Raw genomic sequence first — 20,788 nt, forward strand, 5'->3', positions numbered from 1 at the left:
TGAGTAGAAATCTTTGGCACAGCTGGGACACGTGCCACACCTCCAGGCTTCATAAAAAGCTCCACATTTTGTTACTTCTAATTGATGAAATGAGGCAGCAGATGTGCAAAAGAACCCAAATCCAAAATTCTCTAAGCAAACAAGTTTACATCATCTTATGACTTTATAAAATCCTTTATTTATTTATTTATTTTATCTCACCAGACTCTCCTCTGGCTTGGTACCTATTCCCCTCCCTCCCTCTCTGTCCCATCCTGGCTGTTCATGGCCCGGCCATAGGCCGAATCTGGCCTTCTGCAGACCAGGAGACTGCCTCTCCTGCTTCCTTAACTTTAAAAGAAGGTCTCTACGTGCAGCAACAGGATGGGCATTTCAGGAATGATTTTTTTTTTCTTGAAACTTGGGCTGCTGGTGTGCAGAATGAGCTGAAGGCAAGTTTGCTTTTCCGTGGTGTTTTCTGCAGAGCAGTGCATGATGTTTTGCTCATTGTGGCTGATGGCAAAATTTCTCTGTATTTTGAGGGGCTGTTGAGCATGAAGCTGGAAGGTGTCCAGCCCCCTGCTCTGGAACTTTATCTGTACGATGTATCTGACAGATATTTTCTATCTTGTGCTCCAGGGTCTCACAGGTAGAGATTACATCTTCCTCCATGCTTCACTCCCCCACTGTTGGTCTTTTCTTCTACCACCTACCTCATGCCCCTCCTGCCCCAAGCTGAGCCCATTGGTTTTTTGCTCTTGCCCTTGCGCAGGAATTTGTTATTCATTTGAAAGCTGTAGACACGTCTGTTGTTGATCTCTCCTGTAAACTAAGCAACCTTCCAAGCTCACCGTGTAGGTCACACTCCTGAGGGCTCTTGCTGCTGCATGATGGATTTTTACACAGCTGGTAACTTTCCTGAGCATATATTAGGGTTTGTTTACAGAAGAAGACACCCGACTTCTCCCCATTTATTAACCCAGAAGAGCTGGAGCCTGTCCACTCTCTGAGGGAAGAGGGGAGATGCTCCCAGCACTGCCAGCAACAACTGTGTGTGGTGGAGCTGGACCAGAGCAGGATGCCCTGACCTGGCACATCAGTCGGAGCAGGCAGATGTTTGCACGGGGGTGGGTTGAGTGCTTTCATAGCATCATAGAACGGTTAAAGACCTTAAAGGCCATCTAGTTCCAACATCTCTGCCCTGGGCAGGGACACCTCCCACCAGATCAGGTTGATCAAAGCCCCGTCCAACCTGGCCTTGAACCCCTCCAGGGATGGGGCAGCCACAGCTTCTCTGGGCAACCTGGGCCAGGGTCTCACCACCCTCAGAGTGAAAACTTTCTTTGTGATATCTAATCTAAATCTCCCCTCTTTCAGTTTAAAACTTTTACTCCTCATCCTATCACTACATGTCCTTGTAAAAAGTCCCTCCTCATCTCTCCTGTAGGCTCCCTTCAGATACTGGAAGACTGCTATAAGGTCTCCCTGGAGCCTTCTCTTCTCCAGGCAGAACCCACCCAACTCTCCCAGTCTGTTCTCACAGCAGAGGGGCTCCAGCCCTCCCAGCATCTCCGTGGCCTCCTTTGGCTCTGCTCCAACAGGTCCATGTCCTTCTGATGTTGGTGGCCCCAGAGCTGGAGACAACACTGCAGGGGGGTCTCCCCCGAGCAGAGTAGAGGGGCAGAATCCTTTCCCTTGACCTGCTTTAGGTAAGACTGTGGAGATGATGCCTGCAGGGGACCAGCCAGGAGCTGGAGGGCAGTGGGGATGTGATTTCCAGCAAGCTTGGATAGACGGGGCCAGCAAGCCTTAACGATACATGCGTAGCTTAAATATGACAGGTCTGGGAGTGTGCTGGTGGTTACATCTGTGCCAATATAATCACTTCTATGCTAATTTAGCTCTATACAGGAGGGAGAATAAATTATGTGTGGCTTCACATGGTTAAGAGCTTTGCAGCTCTAGCAGTTTTTTCGGCACATACAGTCAGATGGACCCTTCTGTCCCTGGCACATCTAAAGAGAACGAGAAGGTTGCAGGAGGAGGTGGTGGAAACATCTACTCCCTTGGACTTGTTGAGTGATAGGTTTATTCTTGTTTTTAGATATGACCTCAGGGAGGGCCAGGCCAGGCTCACCAAGGTAAAGAGAGAAGATGAGACCATTTGCAAGTGGCGTCTTTCAGCAGAATTCCCAAGCGTTACATGTTCTCGTCATTTCCTCCTTTGTTCCATCCCCAGTGGCTGAGTTATAAGGTTCTGAAAACAGGCTCATAAATGAGAAAGTAAGAAATGGCTTGAGGCTGTGCCTGATCAATAGCAAACATTACCTGGTGGCATTTCCAAGTGATTCTTGGAAACTTGGAGGAAAGGTCTCATGATGTTCCTGCTCTTTGGGGAACAATTTCTCTGTGGCTAGCTTTGTTTTCTTACACAGAAAACATATTCCTTTTAAAAGGTTGTATTGCTGCTCAGTTTTTCCTGCTGGGCCCATGGGACTTTCCCCTTAGTACAGACATTGGTGGGAATCGTTTAATTGAGCAGCTCTCGAGCCAGGGGGACTCTGGGGAGGTGGTGGCGAGGGATGGCTTCACTAACACCTTCTGAGGAAAAGTTCAGGATTTTGGGGAAAAAAAAAAGAAAAAAGTTTTATGCCTTTCCTGGCTGTAATTACTGTAACAAGGGCAGGTTTTTTAGCTTTGGTCCTCTAGAATCAGCATGTGCAAACTGCCAGGAATTCATGTCCTTCCTGGGCATTGCCCAGGCTGTCACCTTCCCTGTGAGCTCACCCTGCACCTCTGGCAGCTCACTGATGGGATGCGATGCTGTCCCCAGCTCGACACCTCAGCTCGGCTGGGATGCTGTAAGGACCCCTGCCATGTGCTGGCAATTCTGACTAGTTTTATTAACAATATCTGACAATTTTCTGACATTTCTCGCATTTGCTGCTCCTCTCTGCCCTGGCTGGAAGGTTTTTGCATCAGTCTCACTCCTTGCTTTGGATTGTGTGTGAGCACAGCACACCACAGCCATGACTCTCAGTGAAACTTCAGTGCCATAAACAGAGATTTCATGAAGTAAAGAGTACAGCAGGAATGGCTTATGAGAGCCCCTCCACGAACCCTCGACTGCTCTCTCTGAAACCCAGCTGGGCTGCGCAGTGGCACCAAGAAAAGGTACAGCCGAAACAAAGTGGGTCATAGGAAATGGAAGAAACAAGCAGAGGATGAGAAATGTAAACAGCATCAGCTGAACACAGTTCATTCCAGCCTTCCTCAGGAGCTGGGTAAGTTCTTCTAAACTGTGAGTTAATTTTTCACATCACTGTTCAGTGACTCTATTATCGTACTTGGATTTTCATCCTGGTGTATGACAAGACCCTCTTTCTGAATTCTTGTGGAAATAGAGTGAAGAGATCCATCTCTACCCAGACCTCAGTGCACCATATATCACCTCCCACTGACAGCCAGAATCTGGTGGAAGTTGCTCCATTTCTTCTCCTGAAGGAAATCCACTTTATGAAGCAACTAATTTATGTTCCCACGCTGGCTTGGCCGGATTCACACCCTGGTGCTGTTCTCCTTTGGAAGTCACTTATATTTGTCAGGTGCGTTATTTTTCCATTACAAGAAGCCTATGAGATTTATAAGGAGCTGCTTTCCCCCTTTCAACGTGTATCGTCTGTTTCTATCTCTTATTAGACTGTCAAACCAGTATAGAGTCTATAATGTTTCTTCTGCTTTTCTTCCATGTCAACAGTAAGAAGAAATACATCAATTGGAAATTAAAGAAATTTGGTTAGAAAACTTGTAGGAAAGCACCAACAGGAAAGATCACATAAAGCAGAGAACAAAGACGCCAGAAATAAAACTGTCTAACAAGCATTAGAATCGATATTAAAAGGGGAGAAAAGAAGTACAAAACCTTCAAAACCCCCACCAGAAACTGTGTAAAAAGCAATGCCTGCCTTCAGAAATGAAAAATGCAAGGAACATAACAAATTATTTCAGATCTGATCCTATCAGAGAGAAATCTAATTTCAAAAAAAAAAAAAAAAAAAGAAAGAAAGAAGCAGCTATGGAGACACTTTTATAAAAGGATGTACAATGAAAGATTTGAAAATTGTATCCTCCAAACTACTTTAAGGAATGGCAAAAGAAAGGGATACATATTAAAATACACTAATGCTGTAACATCTAATACAAAATGTTCTGTCAGTGAAAAAAAAACGTATTTTGACAGGTGTATCAGGATTTACCACCAGTCTCGGTGACCCCATCAGAAAAAAAGACAACTCTGAAAGAAACATTTTAAAATAGCTATAACAACTGACTAGGAAGATCGTGGAAGCAAACAGCTCACAATTATCTCTGTGGCTGGAAAGAGATCAAACCCTATTTCTGTGCTATTTTTATGAGAGGCAAAGTAGGACAGTTGTATCACACTGTTCTAGATAATAATGCAAACAAAGGCTACTTGAGAGCACACAGTCGAATAAAACACCAGCAAATCGTGAGTTATGAACTGAGCTGCTGCACATCTCCCTGAAATTTATAGAGATTTCTGGAAAAGTCTGCCACAGAAAACAGCAACCCCATGGAAGTGGGGAGAGGAGCTCCTGGCCATGGCTCACCATGACCATCACTGGAGTTTTGAGCCTCCACGGGCAGCTCAGAGAAGAGCTTTACAGCAGGAGGAGGAAAATGTACCTTTTCCTCCCAGAGGCAGAGCTGAGCCAGATGTACCAGAGTTTGCTGGTGCTGGGATGGCCACGAAGCTGTGGCAGGATGGAAAATGCACTGTTGTTAATAGCCAAGGACCTCAGTCTAAAGGTAGGTGACCCCACAGTGTAGACACATACGTTTCTCCTGGAACATCTTTAAAATTAACTTCTGCAATCAAAAATCAAACAAACGATAACAAACAATAAAAAAGCTGCTGGCAGATGGGAAAAACAATATGTGGATGTTACAGTCAAGTAAACTTGGATTGCATCAGTATTATCCCACAATATTTCTACATTTATAAGTGATCTCGATTGCCTGGCACCATGTAGACACATAAGACTGGATGTTTATTTGCAAAACCAAGCATTTTTTTTCAATCTGAGGGTGGTGAGACCCTGAACCAGGTTGCCCAGAGAAGCTGTGGATGCCCCATCCCTGGAGGGGTTCAAGGCCAGGTTGGAGGGGGCTTTGAGCAACCTGGTGTGGTGGGAGGTGTCCCTGCCCAGGGCAGGGGGTGGGACTGGATGATCTTTAAGGTCCTTTCCAATCTAAACCATTCTATAATGGTTTAAACTATTTTGCCCCCCAGGCCATCAGTTCTGAAATTCAAATGCAAAATAATTGGGACTATTTTGCCCCCCAGGCCATCAGTTCTGAAATTCAAATGCAAAATAATTGGGACAGTCTGTAGGCTGCTGTTTGCATACTGGTGATATGCCTAAAACATTTGTGAAATTCAGTGAATAGTGCCCAGTGCCATAGTTATAGCTGGAGGCCAGACAAAATGGCTATAACCCATTCTAACCTTGATGCCATTAAACTGCAAATTGAACCACAGAGAAAATAATCTACCAACTGCACATAAATGGTGACAGCACTTTGCAAACACTCCATGGAAGTCTAAAGCCTCAGCGTTTGTGCTTGGTGACTAGAATTCAACTGACCATGGACAACCATCATTCAGACCCACCTACACACTTAGTGACACCTGTGGTCTCCCTGCCCAGAAGTATGACACAGATTCTGCTCTATAAAATGACATTTTCAGACCTCGAGGACTGTATATTGCATCATCATTCTCCCATGAAAGCCTCAAGCTGTGCCTTGTGGAAAAAAAGACATCCATTTGGGATCAGTCAATGGTACAGCAGGAAGACAATTTGAAGAAAGACACTAAAGGTCAGGTACTTTCCAAAAAGGACAATATATGGGAGGATTCAAAACACCAAATTACCCCAACTAGTCATTTTATCGCTCTTAGCCTGCAGTTACTGTGAGTCTTTTCTACTAGAAATAAAAAGCTTGCACTATCCATGGCCTGTGATGGATCCACATGAGGGACAGGCTGCTGCCCAACATTCCTGGACAGGGTGGCCCTGGGTGAAGGGAACAGGGACCTCATGGGGGGTTCTCACGACTCATGCCAGGGGAATGAGCAAGATGAGACCCAAAGCTTAGACACAGAGCAGCACAGAGGAAACAGCATAAGTGAAAGATTAAAACGTCCCAAAGAAGATCATTACACTTGGGTTGCCCACTTGGTTCCACTCTATGGAAAAGCCCAGGACTTCAGGTACAACTTTAACAATTAAGAGATCAAATATCTACACACAAAAATTTAAATTTAGTTAATAGCATGCTTTCTGGTTTCTGACCTTTTGTTTCTCATTTGAATTGTATTTGTTACCTGTAGACATACTGAAAAGTTTATGAGCTGAGGCTGAGGCTCTTCCCAGTGTGGGGTCCCTGGCAGGTCTTGAGGGGGAACATCTACCAGGTGGTGCCAGGTACTTCAGGCAGTTCAAATTAAAAAGAGGGAACACACAGGACAGGAATAAATTTCTCAAAATTACATCAGTTAACACATAGGGAAAAATTGTAAGTGCTGTGGATAAATTAAACTCAAATGGATTCTATATTATTTCACATTGTCGTGTAACTGTCTCCTTTGGGTTTTTAAATTGTCCCTACACTGTAGTTACTGAATCCATTGGCTAAATTTCAATCAGATCTTACAGAACAGGGAAGAAGTTTCAAAGGTAATTAAATTCTTACAAAATGTGAAAAATAGGCAACCAAACAAGAAAAAGGTAGACTAAGTATCCTAATTGAGGGAAAGATCATTGTGTGAGCTCACGCTCCAGCAGGCACCAGAAAATCAGTTGGAGAGCGTACAAATCCCAGATAAAGCTCAGCTGAGATCTGCAAGTAGCCATGAGATGCAAACCTGCTTCATCAGCTCCACAGCTTGGGGATCATGTGTGGCCAAGGGACATGCATGATCATGTTTCTCCTTATGCAGGCTGGGGTGAGTCCTCTCTCATCCACTAACGTAGACGGAGCAGCTCTAACCACCCCACCCCACAATTGCATATGGAACAAGCTGGACTGAAGGGAAGGGAGAACCTGGAAGGGAGGAGAGGAGCAGAAGAGGAGGCCATCCCCCCACTCAAGTGCTCTACAGACCAATGGAGGCCCAAACCTTGATGCTGGAGAGCTCTTGGCCTTAGCCTACTTTCTTCAAGAGTCTGGAGTGATTTTTTTCTATTATTCAGAACAAAAAGACTAGATGAATGCAATCAATATAGCAATGCAAGTTATTTATTTGTGGTCTGTCACTGCATTGAGCACTGAAGATTCATTATCCGCTGCTCTTTTCAATGCATCATTATTTTTTTTTCAATCAGTCATTTCTGGGACCCTTCTCCCATCACCCACAGTGACAATTCAAGAGGGAGTTTCAAGTGACTCCTGGAAACTTGAATTTTTACTGGCTATTTCAAATAACTCTAGCCTGGGTTGCAATTATTTTGTTAGAAATAAACCAATAATTTCAAAGGAGAAGCATTCCCTCAAAGGAGTTTGCCACTTCCCCTGTACAATATTCCATCTTTGAAATCAAAGCAGTAAACCTCTCACAAGTGTGATGTTGGGTAAAAGGCACAAAGGCACTTGTGTCCTTTTGCCCTGCTGTCCCCCAAGGGTGTCCCTAGCAGGAAAGCTTTTTCTGGTGGATTGATGCAACCATTCAGTGTGGTTATGTCCACAAAGACAATCGTCCTGAGCACAGGAGTGTTTGCAGGGAGCTCACGAGTTCCCACACTTCACTTGTTAAAACAGTCCCCCAGTACATCAGTCGTGCAAATAACTCCTCTGCTTGGAGAGATGTCTATCATGCTGTAACTTCTACTGCCAGGGTGTCTATATCACCACCCCAGACCCAGGGGAGCTTGGGTGCTCACCATCCACCCGTCTTGGGGACACGGGTCCACTTTGCAGAGCAGTGAAACTGCAGGGATGTGTCCATCCCCCTATTATGCTTCTCCATGCTTAATACTAACATCTCCTCCTGGGATCCCAGGGAGTGCTCAGCCGTGCTAACGAGATGGTATCACAGCTCAGCAAGTGTCTGACTTGCTAAGGCAAACAAGGTATTGGCTGGAACTAATGCAGAAAAAGATGGCCCTGGTTGTCCTTTCGATTTTTTTTTTTTTAAATTTTTTATTTTTTTGCCAGCCGAGCTGTCTGTACAACGGGTTTTGGATTCCTCCAGCTGCATACAGGGGTACATGATTTATTGAAGTTGGAAAGCTTGCAGACAAAAAAGGCTGTGAAATTATTTTGTATCTGACACAATCATTAGGAGTATTATTTCTTCTGGAGCTGGGAAGGACACTTATAAAACATCTAACAAGCTGCGGAGGAGATTGCCTAAAGCACTGATTTTCAAAATGTGCTGCTGGAGCCTATTCTTCTGTGCGCTGTACATATTTCAAGCTCCAGTTTCTTTTTACGGAAGGGACTTCAAATGATATTTCTGAAGGGTGTTTCTGACAGTTTAGTGGGAAACCTCTTCAAATACTGGGCCTAGGTTACCTGCTGATCGCATGATATAGCAATGATTGAAAGAGGCCAGTACAATCCAAGCAAGTGTGTGATAGAGCAGAGGGGCATCCAGACCTCCTATTTTACTTTACGGAGGTACAATAACCACCTCTGCACATGCATCGTGCAAGCCCTCCAGATCCGTTTTCCACACTGAAACAGAACAGAATTAGCCAGGCTTCAGTTTCCAAGCTGAGGATGCTGTTGGAGGGGTTTGGATGGTCTCCTATGGGTAACCCACTGTTGCCCACTTCATCTAGGAGTTGCCCACTGGTCCAACCTGCTTGTAAGTCCCAGATCAGCTAAAAGGTATGCTGGTGGAAAGCAGCTGGTGGCACCTTCTCAGGGTACAGGCACCTATTTCATACAGCCACTGTATGTAATTTGCCCAGGTCTCAGGAGAAGGAGCAAGATTTGATGGGCAGCAGAGCCCAGCTTGTCCTCCTGATGGCTCTGCTTATGAGCTCGAGCTGAGCTCCTGCATAAGCACATCCCCACACCAGGGGCTGAAGGTGCCTCCTCCTGGAGGGAAGCAAATCTATGGACTTGGAAACTGGTGCTGGCCAGATCTGCACAGAGAAACTCCATTTCTCTGGTTAAGGGGACTGTGGTCTGACTTGAGCAGTAACTGCCTTCCTAATGGTAAGTGTTGAGTTTATTATCAGTAATCCCTAGCTCTCATCTGGCACTTCTCATCAGCAGATCACAAAGCATATTGCAGAAAAAGGTCAAAATCATGGTCACCATTTTAAAGATGGAGAAGTGGAGACACAGAGCCCAACAGCCTCAAAGTCACCCCGCAGGCAGCTGGCAGAACTGAGGACAGAGTCCCACAGTCCCCAGGTCCAGCCCAGTGCTCCAGCCTGCCTGTTCCCGTCATTAGCACTAAGAAGACTACCTCTAATTGGTGTCAACTGTTTGAAAGTGGAAGGAGCTGTCGTCATGGATACCGCATCTGCAGGCTCTCCTCTGCCTTGGTTGGAGTCCTTCTCCTCCACAATAGCTCTGTGGTCTTCAAACATCAGTGCAATAATGAGTAGAGAAACAGCGATTCATTTGCAACGGGTGCAAATGCTTGCCTTGTGATACAAAGACAGAATAAACTGTTAGCTCTGACCCTCTGAGATTAAGGGAGCTGGATGATTCACTGATTCCTCCAGCACCAGCTGGAGCAGACTGTCAGGAGCTGTTGGATGGATCTGTTACCTCCCATAACTTCTAGAAGGAATTTACGCTCATCCTGTGCCCTTCACAGTACAACAGCACCTCTAATCTCCCTGTCCCCACCTTGGATAGTGTCTTTCCCTCGCAATAAGTGGCATCAGCAGTGAATAGGAAGAAAGACACACACACATACCCACCCCGAGCCCCACACACATGCACAAATATGCACCCCCCAAGAAGGTTTTAGCTGCAGAGAAATGAGCATCCACCTGTGTTGCTGAGAACTTGGTTGCCCAACCCACGGACAAACCTGACCCACCATCCCTGCCCATGCAGGGACACTTGGCTCACTGGAGCACCATGCCATCTCCTTCACAGAGGTGCTGGCTTCCCAGCTGGGCTCAGTTCAGCTCCCACATCACTCCCAACCCACTTCTCTTCCCTATAAGAGGGTCTGCCACACTTTCAGGGCCAATATGCAGAATAACCTTGACTGCACACCTGAGGACAGGCATATTATGGTTGCCTTGTGCAGGATGGGGTGCTTCTGCGGTGCTTCAGAGAGGCCTTGATAAGGGAGATAACACTCAAGGGTTAATGGCAGGGCCATTGCTTGGTTTAAGCTGTGTATCCATCACCTTAAGCCATTGATAAGGTATTTAGGCAAAAGAAAGGATGTGTTGAAACCATAAAGTGGTCATGTAGGCCTCGATGGGAGATAAGGGAACAATTGGTATACAGAGTGATCATCTGGTTTCCCAACCCCGTGGCCTGGAGCAACACGTTAACATTAAAAGCGAGAGGTACACAGCGAGGAAGACCTGGCCTTCATCCCCAAGACCCCGGCCCCCGACCACCAGGAGACACTGCGCATGTGCAACGGGGAGGAGTTAAAGGTGGAGACCATGGAAATGATTTCTCGTAACTCATTGTAATAAAGACCGCCTTTTCGGGGAAAGGTCATGGATATGTATAGGCGCCCCTTGAATATGTAAGATCTGATTGTATAAATCCTAAGCTAACTGCCGCGGTGGGTGCGCACGATTTTGGTGGGGTGACCCCCCGTGCTGCTCGGCGCTGAATAAACATACCTACTTTACAACCCCACAGGTTGTGGAGTCTGCTTTCTGCACGTCAGCCTCCTTATCCACTGTGCCCTTTAATCCCTGAGCACAAACATTACTAGGAACAGGTCCACCTGGTGCAGGGTTTGGCCATCTGTGAAGAACAGGGCCAGACTGATCCAGCAGCACTAGAAAGATGCTATTTTCTAGCGTAGCTGTTGTAATGCTGTAATGTTGTAATGTTTTTCTTGCTTGTCCAGTTGGGTAGGATAAGTTTCACCAGGAAAAGAAAAAAATCCCACCATCTTTCATACCTTGAAAGAAGTTGAAATGGGAGAAGTTGGAGTTGTTGGCCAGGCAGCCTGCCCAAGCAAAGCTCAGCTCTCTATCCTCCTGTAGTTATAGGGATTTACTACCACTTCGAGCACACTCAACAAGTCCAAGGTAAAGCAGCTGGGAAGAAGGTCTCTAGTTTTGGATTTCTGTCGCGTTAACATTGCCGTGTTGACCTCTTCTACCCCAGATCAGGGTGGTTCATAGTACCTAGCAATGTGTGATGCTCAGTTCTAAAGACCAACTACTGCTCAACCAGTTACTGCATTCAGTCAACACCACCCATGCTGTCATTTAGAAAATGCCAGTCTCCCCCTGAAAGCGGCATGCTTGGTATTGTCCAGTCCTTCAGAGTCTGTCTGCCTCCGTGGGAACTACTCTCAAGTCTGCTGGCTATTTAAGCACCCTGCCCCTGAGCTGGATGCAGTCTCTGCAGCACAGGTTTTCCCATCAGTGACCAGGCAGCAAAGGATTCTCTGCTTCAGTTCACCACTATCAGCTTTCCTAGTGTCTGCCTTAACTGTGTTGCCCATGAGAAAAAGCTACAGCCCATGTCATTCTGGCTAGCTCTTTCTGTCCCCTTCACCCCTGCTAAACGAGGGGAAAAAAAGGGTTATCTGTTACACCAAAATAAATCTAGCTTGGGTGACTCCATGGCAAGGGCTTTACTGATATTTAGTGGAGGAAAAAAACCCAGACATCAGAAACCCTCCTGTTAGATTTTCCCAGTGTCTCCCTTTTTGTTTTTGACTGTTCGTCTTCACCTTCCTTACAAACACAGGCGCTGTGCAGCTTCAGCCAAGGCAACGAGGGTAGTTATCACCATAACTACCCCATAACTACCTTGCTATTGAAACCCTGCTGTACAGCAATTACGCTGAGCTCCACAGCAGGCTGACAGCTCTCGCACTCAATACGTCTCATTACGTCTTCCTGAGACAGAAAGGCTCAGTCAATACCCCAGCAGTTTCTAGGTAGAGAGTGTTTGCTCCCCCTCCCCCCCCCCGTGACACAAAGCACTAGGACATGCCTTTTGGTGACCCATAAGGTGGAATTGCTCGCTATTTTGTGCCTCTGTGTGAGCTTTTTTTCTGCTAAGGGGGCTTAGCAAAACATTCTGCTTCTGAAAAGAGCTGTGAAAAACAAGTGGTAAAGAAAGGGTATAGGAGAGGATAGGGGCAGTTTCTTGGAAGTCAGTATGTTTGGGAAAGGTTTCCTGTAGGAGTTCAGTTGATGGTGCATCCATCTCTTTGTAGCTGGTACTTCTTTCCTCTGATGACAGGTACAGGGAGCTGAGAGGGAGATCTAACTACTTGGCTTTCCACTGCACGGCAGCTTGAGCTCAGGAGCACAGGAACAGAAACAGCAATGTCTTTTTGTCTTCTGGGAAACCTGTAGGATTTCAGGATTGATCACCGCCTCGGGGTGGGACAGCAGGAGCAGCCCTCCTCCTGAGAGCTGTACTGACCAGCTGGATGAAGCTCATCTTCTGGAAGATGGTTGGAAGCAGTGGTAGCTCCCATTTCCACAGGTTGAAAATCCAGTTTCTCATATGAAGTTCCTCAGGAGACTCACTTCAGGCAGAGAAGACTGCATGAACAACTCAAGACACAAAGGGCCTTTCTGTCCCTGTATGAGTTATTATGAGTCTAATCATCCAAGGCCTTACCAGGAGCTGTGTCAAGTGGAGGACCTGCTCACCCCAAGTCCTCTACTCAACACTTATAAGCTTGCGCTCTACCCTTGATATTCTGCCTCTGCTGCACGTGGTGTTCACAGCTGAGGGTAGGAGGAGTGATGAGAGGTGGGTGCAGGGCTCCTCATGAAGGAGGCTGACACATTTTAGGGATGCTCCTGTCACAGTACAAAACAGAAAGTGAAAGATAGACTCAAGGATAATGGCACAAACACTGCTCCTTCCTCAAAGCGTCCTGGGACAATGGATGCTCTGACATGATGTTTATCACTGCCTCAGGGCTTGTTTGGAGGACAGTTCATACTCCGAAGATTTTTCCTCTTTTGCAGAAAAGATACAAGGGACTATACAATGCGATTTAGACTCCATCTTCCCTGTTACCAAGATACTGAGCTCTGACAAGAGGCGATATGTCAGAACCTCCAGATTTACTGGATTAGCCTCCAGCATCACGTTTGCCAGTAGTTTCACGGCCATTACAACAGGCTTATTTTGCAGCACCACAATCACTCAAGCTCATCATCCAGAAAACTGCACAACACTCTGATCTTTGTGCAGCCAGGGCCATTCAAAATTGGTTTTTTTCTTTTTTCAACACTGAGTTTACCAGTAAATGCGCCTGAGAAACCACAGCTAATGCCTTATATTTAGTGTAAAAATTAGGATCTTTGGTACTTAGCGTCCATCATCAGAGGAACTGAATTACTTGTAATATTTAGAATCCAGGGACACAAGGAGATTTGTCAATAACTGGTACAGAGGCACATGGGACCTGGTCTGTGAAGGACTGTGGCACCTCAGACAAACTTAGAAATGAAGTGTCTGTTAAATAACCCAAATCTTATTGCTCATCAATAATGTTATTCAGGAACAATAAACTGCTTTTACACGTGCCCAGAGCTATTGCTGATGAAATGGATGCAACCAAATCAGTGTCTGTTTGGGACCATACAGTCAAACACTTTTTTTGTAGGTATCTTTTAGGTTTCGTGTGGCAGATATTCAGCACATATTTATTCCTCTCCTCAGTACCATTCTACCCTCATGCAAAAATACAAGTGATGATATACATGCTGATGCTAAAAAATTAAGCCAGGTTACAGAAGAGCTGAATTCAAAGCCTTCTTCAGGCCAAGGGAGTCTTCACCTGCTGGGAAAACAGGGAGATGGGGGGCCATTGCTCATCCCCGCTCTGCCCGGAGCTGCCCCCCCTGCCCCGGGGTTAAGATATCCTGCACCCGTATACAACCCCTGCCCTTCTCTGCCACTGTACTGGGCATTCAGGGTGCAGGTGGCCTCAGGACAGCCTGGGTTCCCTTTCAGGCTTTATAACCAAAGAAAAAAGGACACAGAAATTTCAGTTTTATTTTCAATCATCTCATTAGGAAGGATTTGCTTCTATCTCTGTTACATTGGAGGTTTTTGGACTTTCAGGGTGGCTGTTTTGTGTTCGTAAAGGACTGGCTAAGGTCTGTTCTCCTCCCTGATTTAGCTTTACCTGCTCCCCACTGTTCTGCCGTGTAAAGATCTGCCATCTTATTATCTGGCTCTGGCAGCAAGAGTCCTGCTCGGCATCCTGCCCAGGAGAGGCCTGAAAGGAAGCATGTTTTGTAACTGGCTGTGAGACCATCATTTCCAGCAATGCTCGCTGCTCCATGGCATGTTACTCTGGTTTCCATCACCTTGATGTGTGAGGGGAGACACTGCCGCCACCATGGGCAAACACGGCTGCTGTGGTCAAGCCACCGAAGTTGGCCCCTAGTGCCAGGACTGGCTCTAGAAGCAACCTAAAGCAAATGTTAGACATGGATTGAAGCCTATGAAGCCCTGGCAGAGATCTGAGGCTCTTCTCAGTGTGCCACAGCCACATGGCATGGGTCCCCCAGGACACCCACAGCAGGCGTCTGAGCTCCCTTTGGGGACCTGCAGCCCGGGTCCCCACTGCTGTGTCTCCTTGCTGCACTTCCAGCACAGCTATTCACAGGGATGGAGGCACCAACCCTTCCCTCAGGTGGTAGTTTTGGGCATTCCCAAATGCATGGTTTGCCTCTGAAGGCTGCTCTGTCTCATACTTAGTCCCACCTTGTGCAAAGACAAAGTTGTTGCGCACTCCTCAGGGCTTCGACTGGGCTGGTCCCTCCTCTAGACCCTTGATGAGGGACCAGAATTCCAAATCTGCAGCTACCCCAGAGCAGGGATGGGGTGTGAGCCATGGGCACGTGGGACCCTCAGGTGCGCAGATGTGTCCAGCGCCTGGTAAATGCTGCCTTCCCAGAGATCAAACATTGTGCAGGACAAGCACAATTTATCCCATCTATTTCCATTTCTATAAGTACAAAGCAGCTCAGGCTCTGTAGCAAAAGAGAGGGATTTGCTTTGTAAAGAGTTAAACCAACCACGGCCTCAAGGGACTTCCAGACTCTTGTGATTTACCATTTCTGTCCTCACTCCTGGTGGAGTCAATCATCAGAGAAGCCAGAGAAAAGCAGCCCCAAGACAGATTGGTGGGAAACCCACTGCTCCTGGGATGGATTGTTCAATGTAATGGTTCCTCTGTAAAGCAGAGCTGTTTCCCAGACTGCTGTATTTTAAAGTGACTATATTGCACACAGGGGGAGTCCTTGAAGGACCCAGACACCATTGGCTTCCCTCTTCCTGCTGATGGTGCCCACCACCACACAGAGGTCCCTGCATGGTCTGAGACCTGGTGAACCAGAAGGGGATGGCACGAGTCAGATCCACCCTAAAAGTACACACTGAACCCAAGCAGAAGAGGTCTACCCTGGCTGCTACCCAGTCTTATGCTCAGGGTCCTCACCCTGCAGGCCTTTGGGGAAGATGTAGAGAGACTGGGCTCTCTGGGGGCTTCCAGATGAGAAACTTGACTTCCAGTGCTTCTAAGATTAAGGCAGCTGCTGAGCAGCTACTTCTGTCATTAAACATGAAGCACTACCAGGTAAAAGTAACAGGAATCCCACACTGGGTATGAAGGTCTTCTCTGGGTTTGTTTTACTATATTTGCTTTTCTTTCCTGGTTATTGTTTCCCATCAAAAAGAGAAACAAAACTAATTGCCATTTCCAGACAGTGCATGATCTGAGGCAAGACCAGAGAGGGTGCATGGTCCACGCCAGCAATGCCCCTCTCATTGTGCAGGAGCACTGGCCTGCAAAGGGACCTCCTCTACACAGGGCAAGGTGTACCTGCCTGATTACAGAGTAATTAACGAGCCACAGCAGGGCCCATCTCAGCCTCATTCCACCTCTAATTGGCCAGGACAGGGACTGGCTCCTTCCTGCTGTTTCCCAGAGCTGTCAGTCACTGAGGGTCCCTCCTTACCCCTCTTCCCCAGCCAGTATAAAAGGTCAGAGCAGGGGTAATGGAGTGTGGTGTCTTGTTCTTCCTTGCTCATTGTCTTCAACAGGACAAAAAGGTACAGTTTTTAGGGGAAGTTTTCAGGTGTTAAGGCTGTAATTGGTCTATGAACTCCTGGCTTATGTTTGGATGTTTCTTACTTGGCTTAATTATGGAGTTAGTGTTAGTTAACACAAGGTTGTTTGTGGTCCTGCCTGAAAGGTTAGCTACAGCCTGTGCTGGTTTTGAGTGAAAAGCTGGTTCTGAGTGGGGTGTGATGTGCTAACAGAGGTAAGGCAGCTTCTTGAGCTGTTTTATTTATTTTTCTTCCTCCAGTTCTGCTGTTACTATTTCTCTAGTGCAAGAACTTCTTGTAAGCCTTGGTGAGGAGGAAGGAGGTACCCAGTGCCTCTTCTAAATATATAGATAGTAAGCACCAGGAGCTCTTCTGGGTGAGGAAAGACATTGTTCTCCTTATTCCTCTAATTAACATAAACCATGTGAAACCTAAATACTAGATGGCTTAGCAAGTAGCTCTCTTCCCTTCCTTCTGTAATGGGAAGATCCCCGAAATGGGTGGTAATGGAACTTCTCCCTTTAACAAGGTCAGAGGGAAACGTCCCCTGGGAAGGGGAATCACTCTGGAGGCTCTCTGGATGCTTTGTCTTTTCTTTTTCCTAAAACCATGGTGCTGCTTTCATTTCAGCCGTGATGGCCTCTGCTGTGCCTGATAAAGAGGAAGCTGCCAAGACCTCTCTGGAGGTGAAGGAAGAGGAGCAGGAGGTAGGTGTTCCATGTGAGGTGTAATGAATGGCAACTCCTGTGTGTAGGTAGGAGGAGGTGGCCCTGCTGAGGCTGGGGGAGCAAAGCCCCCACAAAGGAAGGAGTGTTTCTTCTACTTGGGCTGTGCCCTGTGGCTTCTCTGGAAATGTGAGTGGTGGCACAGCCACAGCCAGTAGGCCTGAAGACCCTGTGAGTAACCTCCTGGGCTAAGCAAAACAACCTGGTTCTTGGTTTGGAAAGATGTTTCTCTAATTCTGTAGTCAAGTTCCTGGCTCTCTGTGGGCAGTGCTCCAATGGTAAGGCTCTCATGTTTCAGTAGCCCTGAAACCCGATGCAATTGCTCTACTTTCGTGACCAGAAGCATGCTTCTTGCAGACTGGTATGAAGTCTGTCAACTTAAAACCAACCAACTCGATCCTGCCTGCTGAAGCTTTTTCTGGGATATTAGCATGTTTGAATAGCTATACCAAATGAATTGGAGCTGGATATAGGTAAGAAGTGTTGAGGTTACCCACAAACTAAGCTGTCCCTTGAGTAGTGTTGTGCTAGAAGACAACCTTGCTAAAATAGGCCAACTGTAAGTGTCAGTGTTCCATAGCTCGTTTCACAACTGAGCTGAAGACTTTAAAGCAAGTGTCCAAACCTTGCTTCCTCAACCAGACTTGTGACTTGAAGCAGGCAAACAGAAGAGGAAATCTTGGGGCAAAACTGCATGGGAAGCTCAGGGTTGTGTTTGCAGGCTTCATGGCTTTTGTGGGGTGTTTTTTGTTTGTTTTTTCCTTCTAGGATGCAGTAAATCAGGTGGCTAACCTGACCTTGGTCACCTCTGCCTGTGACATGGTTTCTACAGCTTATGCCTCCACTAAGGAGAGCCACCCCTACATCAGGTCTGTGTGTGACGCAGCAGAGAAAGGAGTGAAGAGTGTGACCGAAACCACAGCCATCTGCATGCAGCCAGTTCTGGCTACACTGGAGCCCCATGGTAATCCCCTGTGGAAGGGCTTGCACCTGCCTGTGAGGGACTCTCTGGCTCCTTCCAACTCTGGAAGGAGTCATAGGATGTGAAAAGGCATCTTTCCATCACCATACTAAAAAGATACTTATAAGCCAGGAGTTAAGGCCAAAAAGCTGCATCCTTGTCCAAGTAGTGCAATGGAGGACCAGGATGTGACTCTGATGTTGACTTCCCTGAAACTGATCTTGCAAAGTCCCAACTATTAGGTGGCAGAAGCTAATATTTGGATTCTTACAAGCTCATGGCGGCTACAGGAAAAAGCTTCCTCTTGGAGGACTGTTACATCTAACGGTCCTGTTTGCCATGGCCCTTAAAGAACATGACCGTGGCATAGAGAAGAAGCTCTAAACTCCTGGAGAGAGAGGGGCTATTGCTAATGATGAGTGTCTGACAAAACAGTCTGTGTGAGAGGCCTGAGTTCACTCTAAGCCCAGAGTGGGCATCCCCTCCTGTCAGTTACTGTGTGATCCTGGATCCTTGGGATGTGGAAGCTTGGGCAGAGATAAGGGCTATGCATCTATTTAGTCAAGAGCTCAGAAGCTGCAGGAGATGGTCCCATGTAAGTGGCCATGTCCATACAAGTGGACAGATGTAACCACTGGCTGCTTTCGAAGTGAACAGATCTATGAGGTGACTAAGACAAGCTGTTCTACAAATTCATCTTACAATGCACGTGGCTTGGTGATCTGAATGGAGACTTTCATCTAGACTCCCTGCAAAGTAACATGCTTGGGAAGGTAGAACTCGAGATGGAATGGCAGAAAAACAAGTTTCAACGCTTTATTTTTCTTCTTTTCAGTTGCTGCGGCAAGCGAGTATGCCTCCAAGGGTCTGGATAAACTAGGGGAAAAGATCCCACTCCTTCAAAAGCCAGTGGAACAGGTAAGAGTCCAAGGCTGTGCTGTCCCTGGCTGGTAGAGGGATCTGGTTTCCAGGGTTTCTAACCTTGGGAGCGAAGCAGGCTTTTGTATGAGGAACAAACTACCCCTAGGTGTGTAGTGCAAGCCTCCTATGGGAGTAAATGCTCATCAGGCACTGTGCTAATTGTCCTCTTGGTGTGCTTCAGAACTGTTGTGTACTACATGACCCAATCCCTTACCTGACATAAGCCTCCCTCCTTCACAGATTCTCTCTGACACAAAAGAGCTGGTGTCATCCAGAGTGGCTGATGCAAAGGATGCTGTGAGCAGCAAAGTGACAGAGGTGATGGATGTCACGAAGGAGACTCTCCAGAGCGGTGTGGAGGCTGCCAGATCCACAGTGGCCAGCAGTGTGGGGATGGTTATGGACTCCGGAGTGGGCCAGGCAGCTGTGAGCGGAGCAGAAGCTGAGGTGGGGAGAACAGAAGACAGCTGTCTCCCTCTTGGAAATGAGGAACTAGGTAAGGAAATAGCATATGTGACTACTTGTAGTGGGAATCATTATACTGGGGATGGTCAGCCCCATTCCTCCCCATGCTGCTCTGGAATGGGGTTAATGGGAAGTGCTACCTGGCTCCTAGTCCAAGATCTCCTGTTGCTGGTTTGTGTGGTAAACATCTCTGGTCAGCCACTTGCAGATACTGTCTCTTTCCTCAGCCAAACTTGCAGCATCTGAGGAGGGTGCAGACATAATGTCTGTGGAACAGCAGCAGGAGAAGAGGAGATACTTTGTGCGGTTGGGGTCTCTCTCTGATGAACTCCGCCAATTTGCCTACCTGCACTCAACAGACAAAATGAAGCAGGTCTGTCAGGGCATGCAGGAGGCCCTCGCACAGCTTTACCACGTCATTGAACTGGTAGGTAGAGCCCAGTTTCCTGGAAGGAGGGACCAAATCATTGGTTTGGTCTCAACTTCATTGCTATGATAAAGAGCTGTGCCGCTCACCAGTGGATCTCTCAGTATTGACACTCTGATCTTCCTCTGCCACAGATTGAAGTGTTTAAGCAAGGCCTTAACCAAAAGCTTCAGGGGGGGCAGGAGAAACTACACCAGATGTGGCTGGACTGGAGTAGGAAGTCTTCCAAAGAGAGTGGAGATGAAAGCTCTGCAGAGCCAGAGGTATCTCCTGGGGGGGGAAGCAAAGCACACTGGGCATCCCCTTGATATTTTTCTAATGTTTTTCTTTTGGAAGTAACTTGCTCCTCTGATCTTGTCCTTCCTGCCCTCCCCCAGGAGATGGAGTTTCTGGCCCTGCTCATGGCACGCAGTATCACACAGCAGCTGCAAATCACCTGCTGTAAAATAGTTTCTGCAATTCAAGGCCTTCCCTCAAGCTTTCAGGATAAGGTGAAACAATCTCTTGGTACCATAGAGGAGCTTCATGGTTCCTTCTCAGCGGCAAACTCCTTCCAGGACTTGCCCAGCAACGTCTTGACCCAGAGCCAGAGGAAGCTAGTTGTCATCCAGGAGTACATGGAGGAGCTGCTGGACTACCTGAAAAACAACACTCCTCTGTCTTGGCTGGTGGGACCCTTCTCCCCCAGGGAGGAGGAGGTGGAAACCTCACAGGTAGAGGAACAGCATGGAGAAGGAGGCAGAGACAGCATGAACAGGGGATCATGAAAGTTCCACCACCCTCCTGTAAAGGATAAGACCATGAGCACAACCCTGCTTGGCATGACTCTGGTGAGGACTTAATCTTGGCTTTATGTAACTTCATTCTCTAGCTAAGAGTGGAGCTGTCACATCTTGGATGACTACTGGGTACTAGTGAATAAATCCTTAGTAGCTTCTAAGGAAGGTGGTGGAATTAGCAAGGCTACTCTTCAGTGCTTGTATCTGCCTTCAGGAGTGGCAGCTGAGCTCTGGG

The 20,788-nt window shown here is 47.0% G+C and overlaps 1 protein-coding gene across 1 annotated transcript; it reads left to right on the top strand.

Annotated features, from left to right (window-relative positions):
- The first annotated feature begins 16,910 nt into the window (after nt 1–16,910).
- On the top strand, nt 16,911–20,541 carry LOC141471063 (perilipin-3-like). The gene is made up of 7 exons (XM_074157458.1): nt 16,911–16,982; nt 17,769–17,964; nt 18,797–18,879; nt 19,123–19,378; nt 19,575–19,774; nt 19,909–20,037; nt 20,152–20,541. Exons 1-7 carry the CDS (start codon nt 16,911–16,913, stop codon nt 20,539–20,541), a joined length of 1,326 nt encoding a protein of 441 aa, XP_074013559.1.
- Nucleotides 20,542–20,788: the final 247 nt, after the last annotated feature.

This window comes from Numenius arquata, chromosome 12, assembly GCF_964106895.1.
Source record: "Numenius arquata chromosome 12, bNumArq3.hap1.1, whole genome shotgun sequence".
Taxonomy (NCBI): domain Eukaryota; kingdom Metazoa; phylum Chordata; class Aves; order Charadriiformes; family Scolopacidae; genus Numenius; species Numenius arquata.

Coding starts and splice junctions, on each gene's coding strand:
- LOC141471063 (XM_074157458.1), top strand. CDS start 16,911: ATGGCCTCTGCTGTGCCTGATAAAGAGGAAGCTGCCAAGACCTCTCTG. Junction 16,983..17,768: donor TGAAGGAAGAGGAGCAGGAG/GTAGGTGTTCCA, acceptor TTTTCCTTCTAG/GATGCAGTAAATCAGGTGGC. Junction 17,965..18,796: donor GGCTACACTGGAGCCCCATG/GTAATCCCCTGT, acceptor TCTTCTTTTCAG/TTGCTGCGGCAAGCGAGTAT.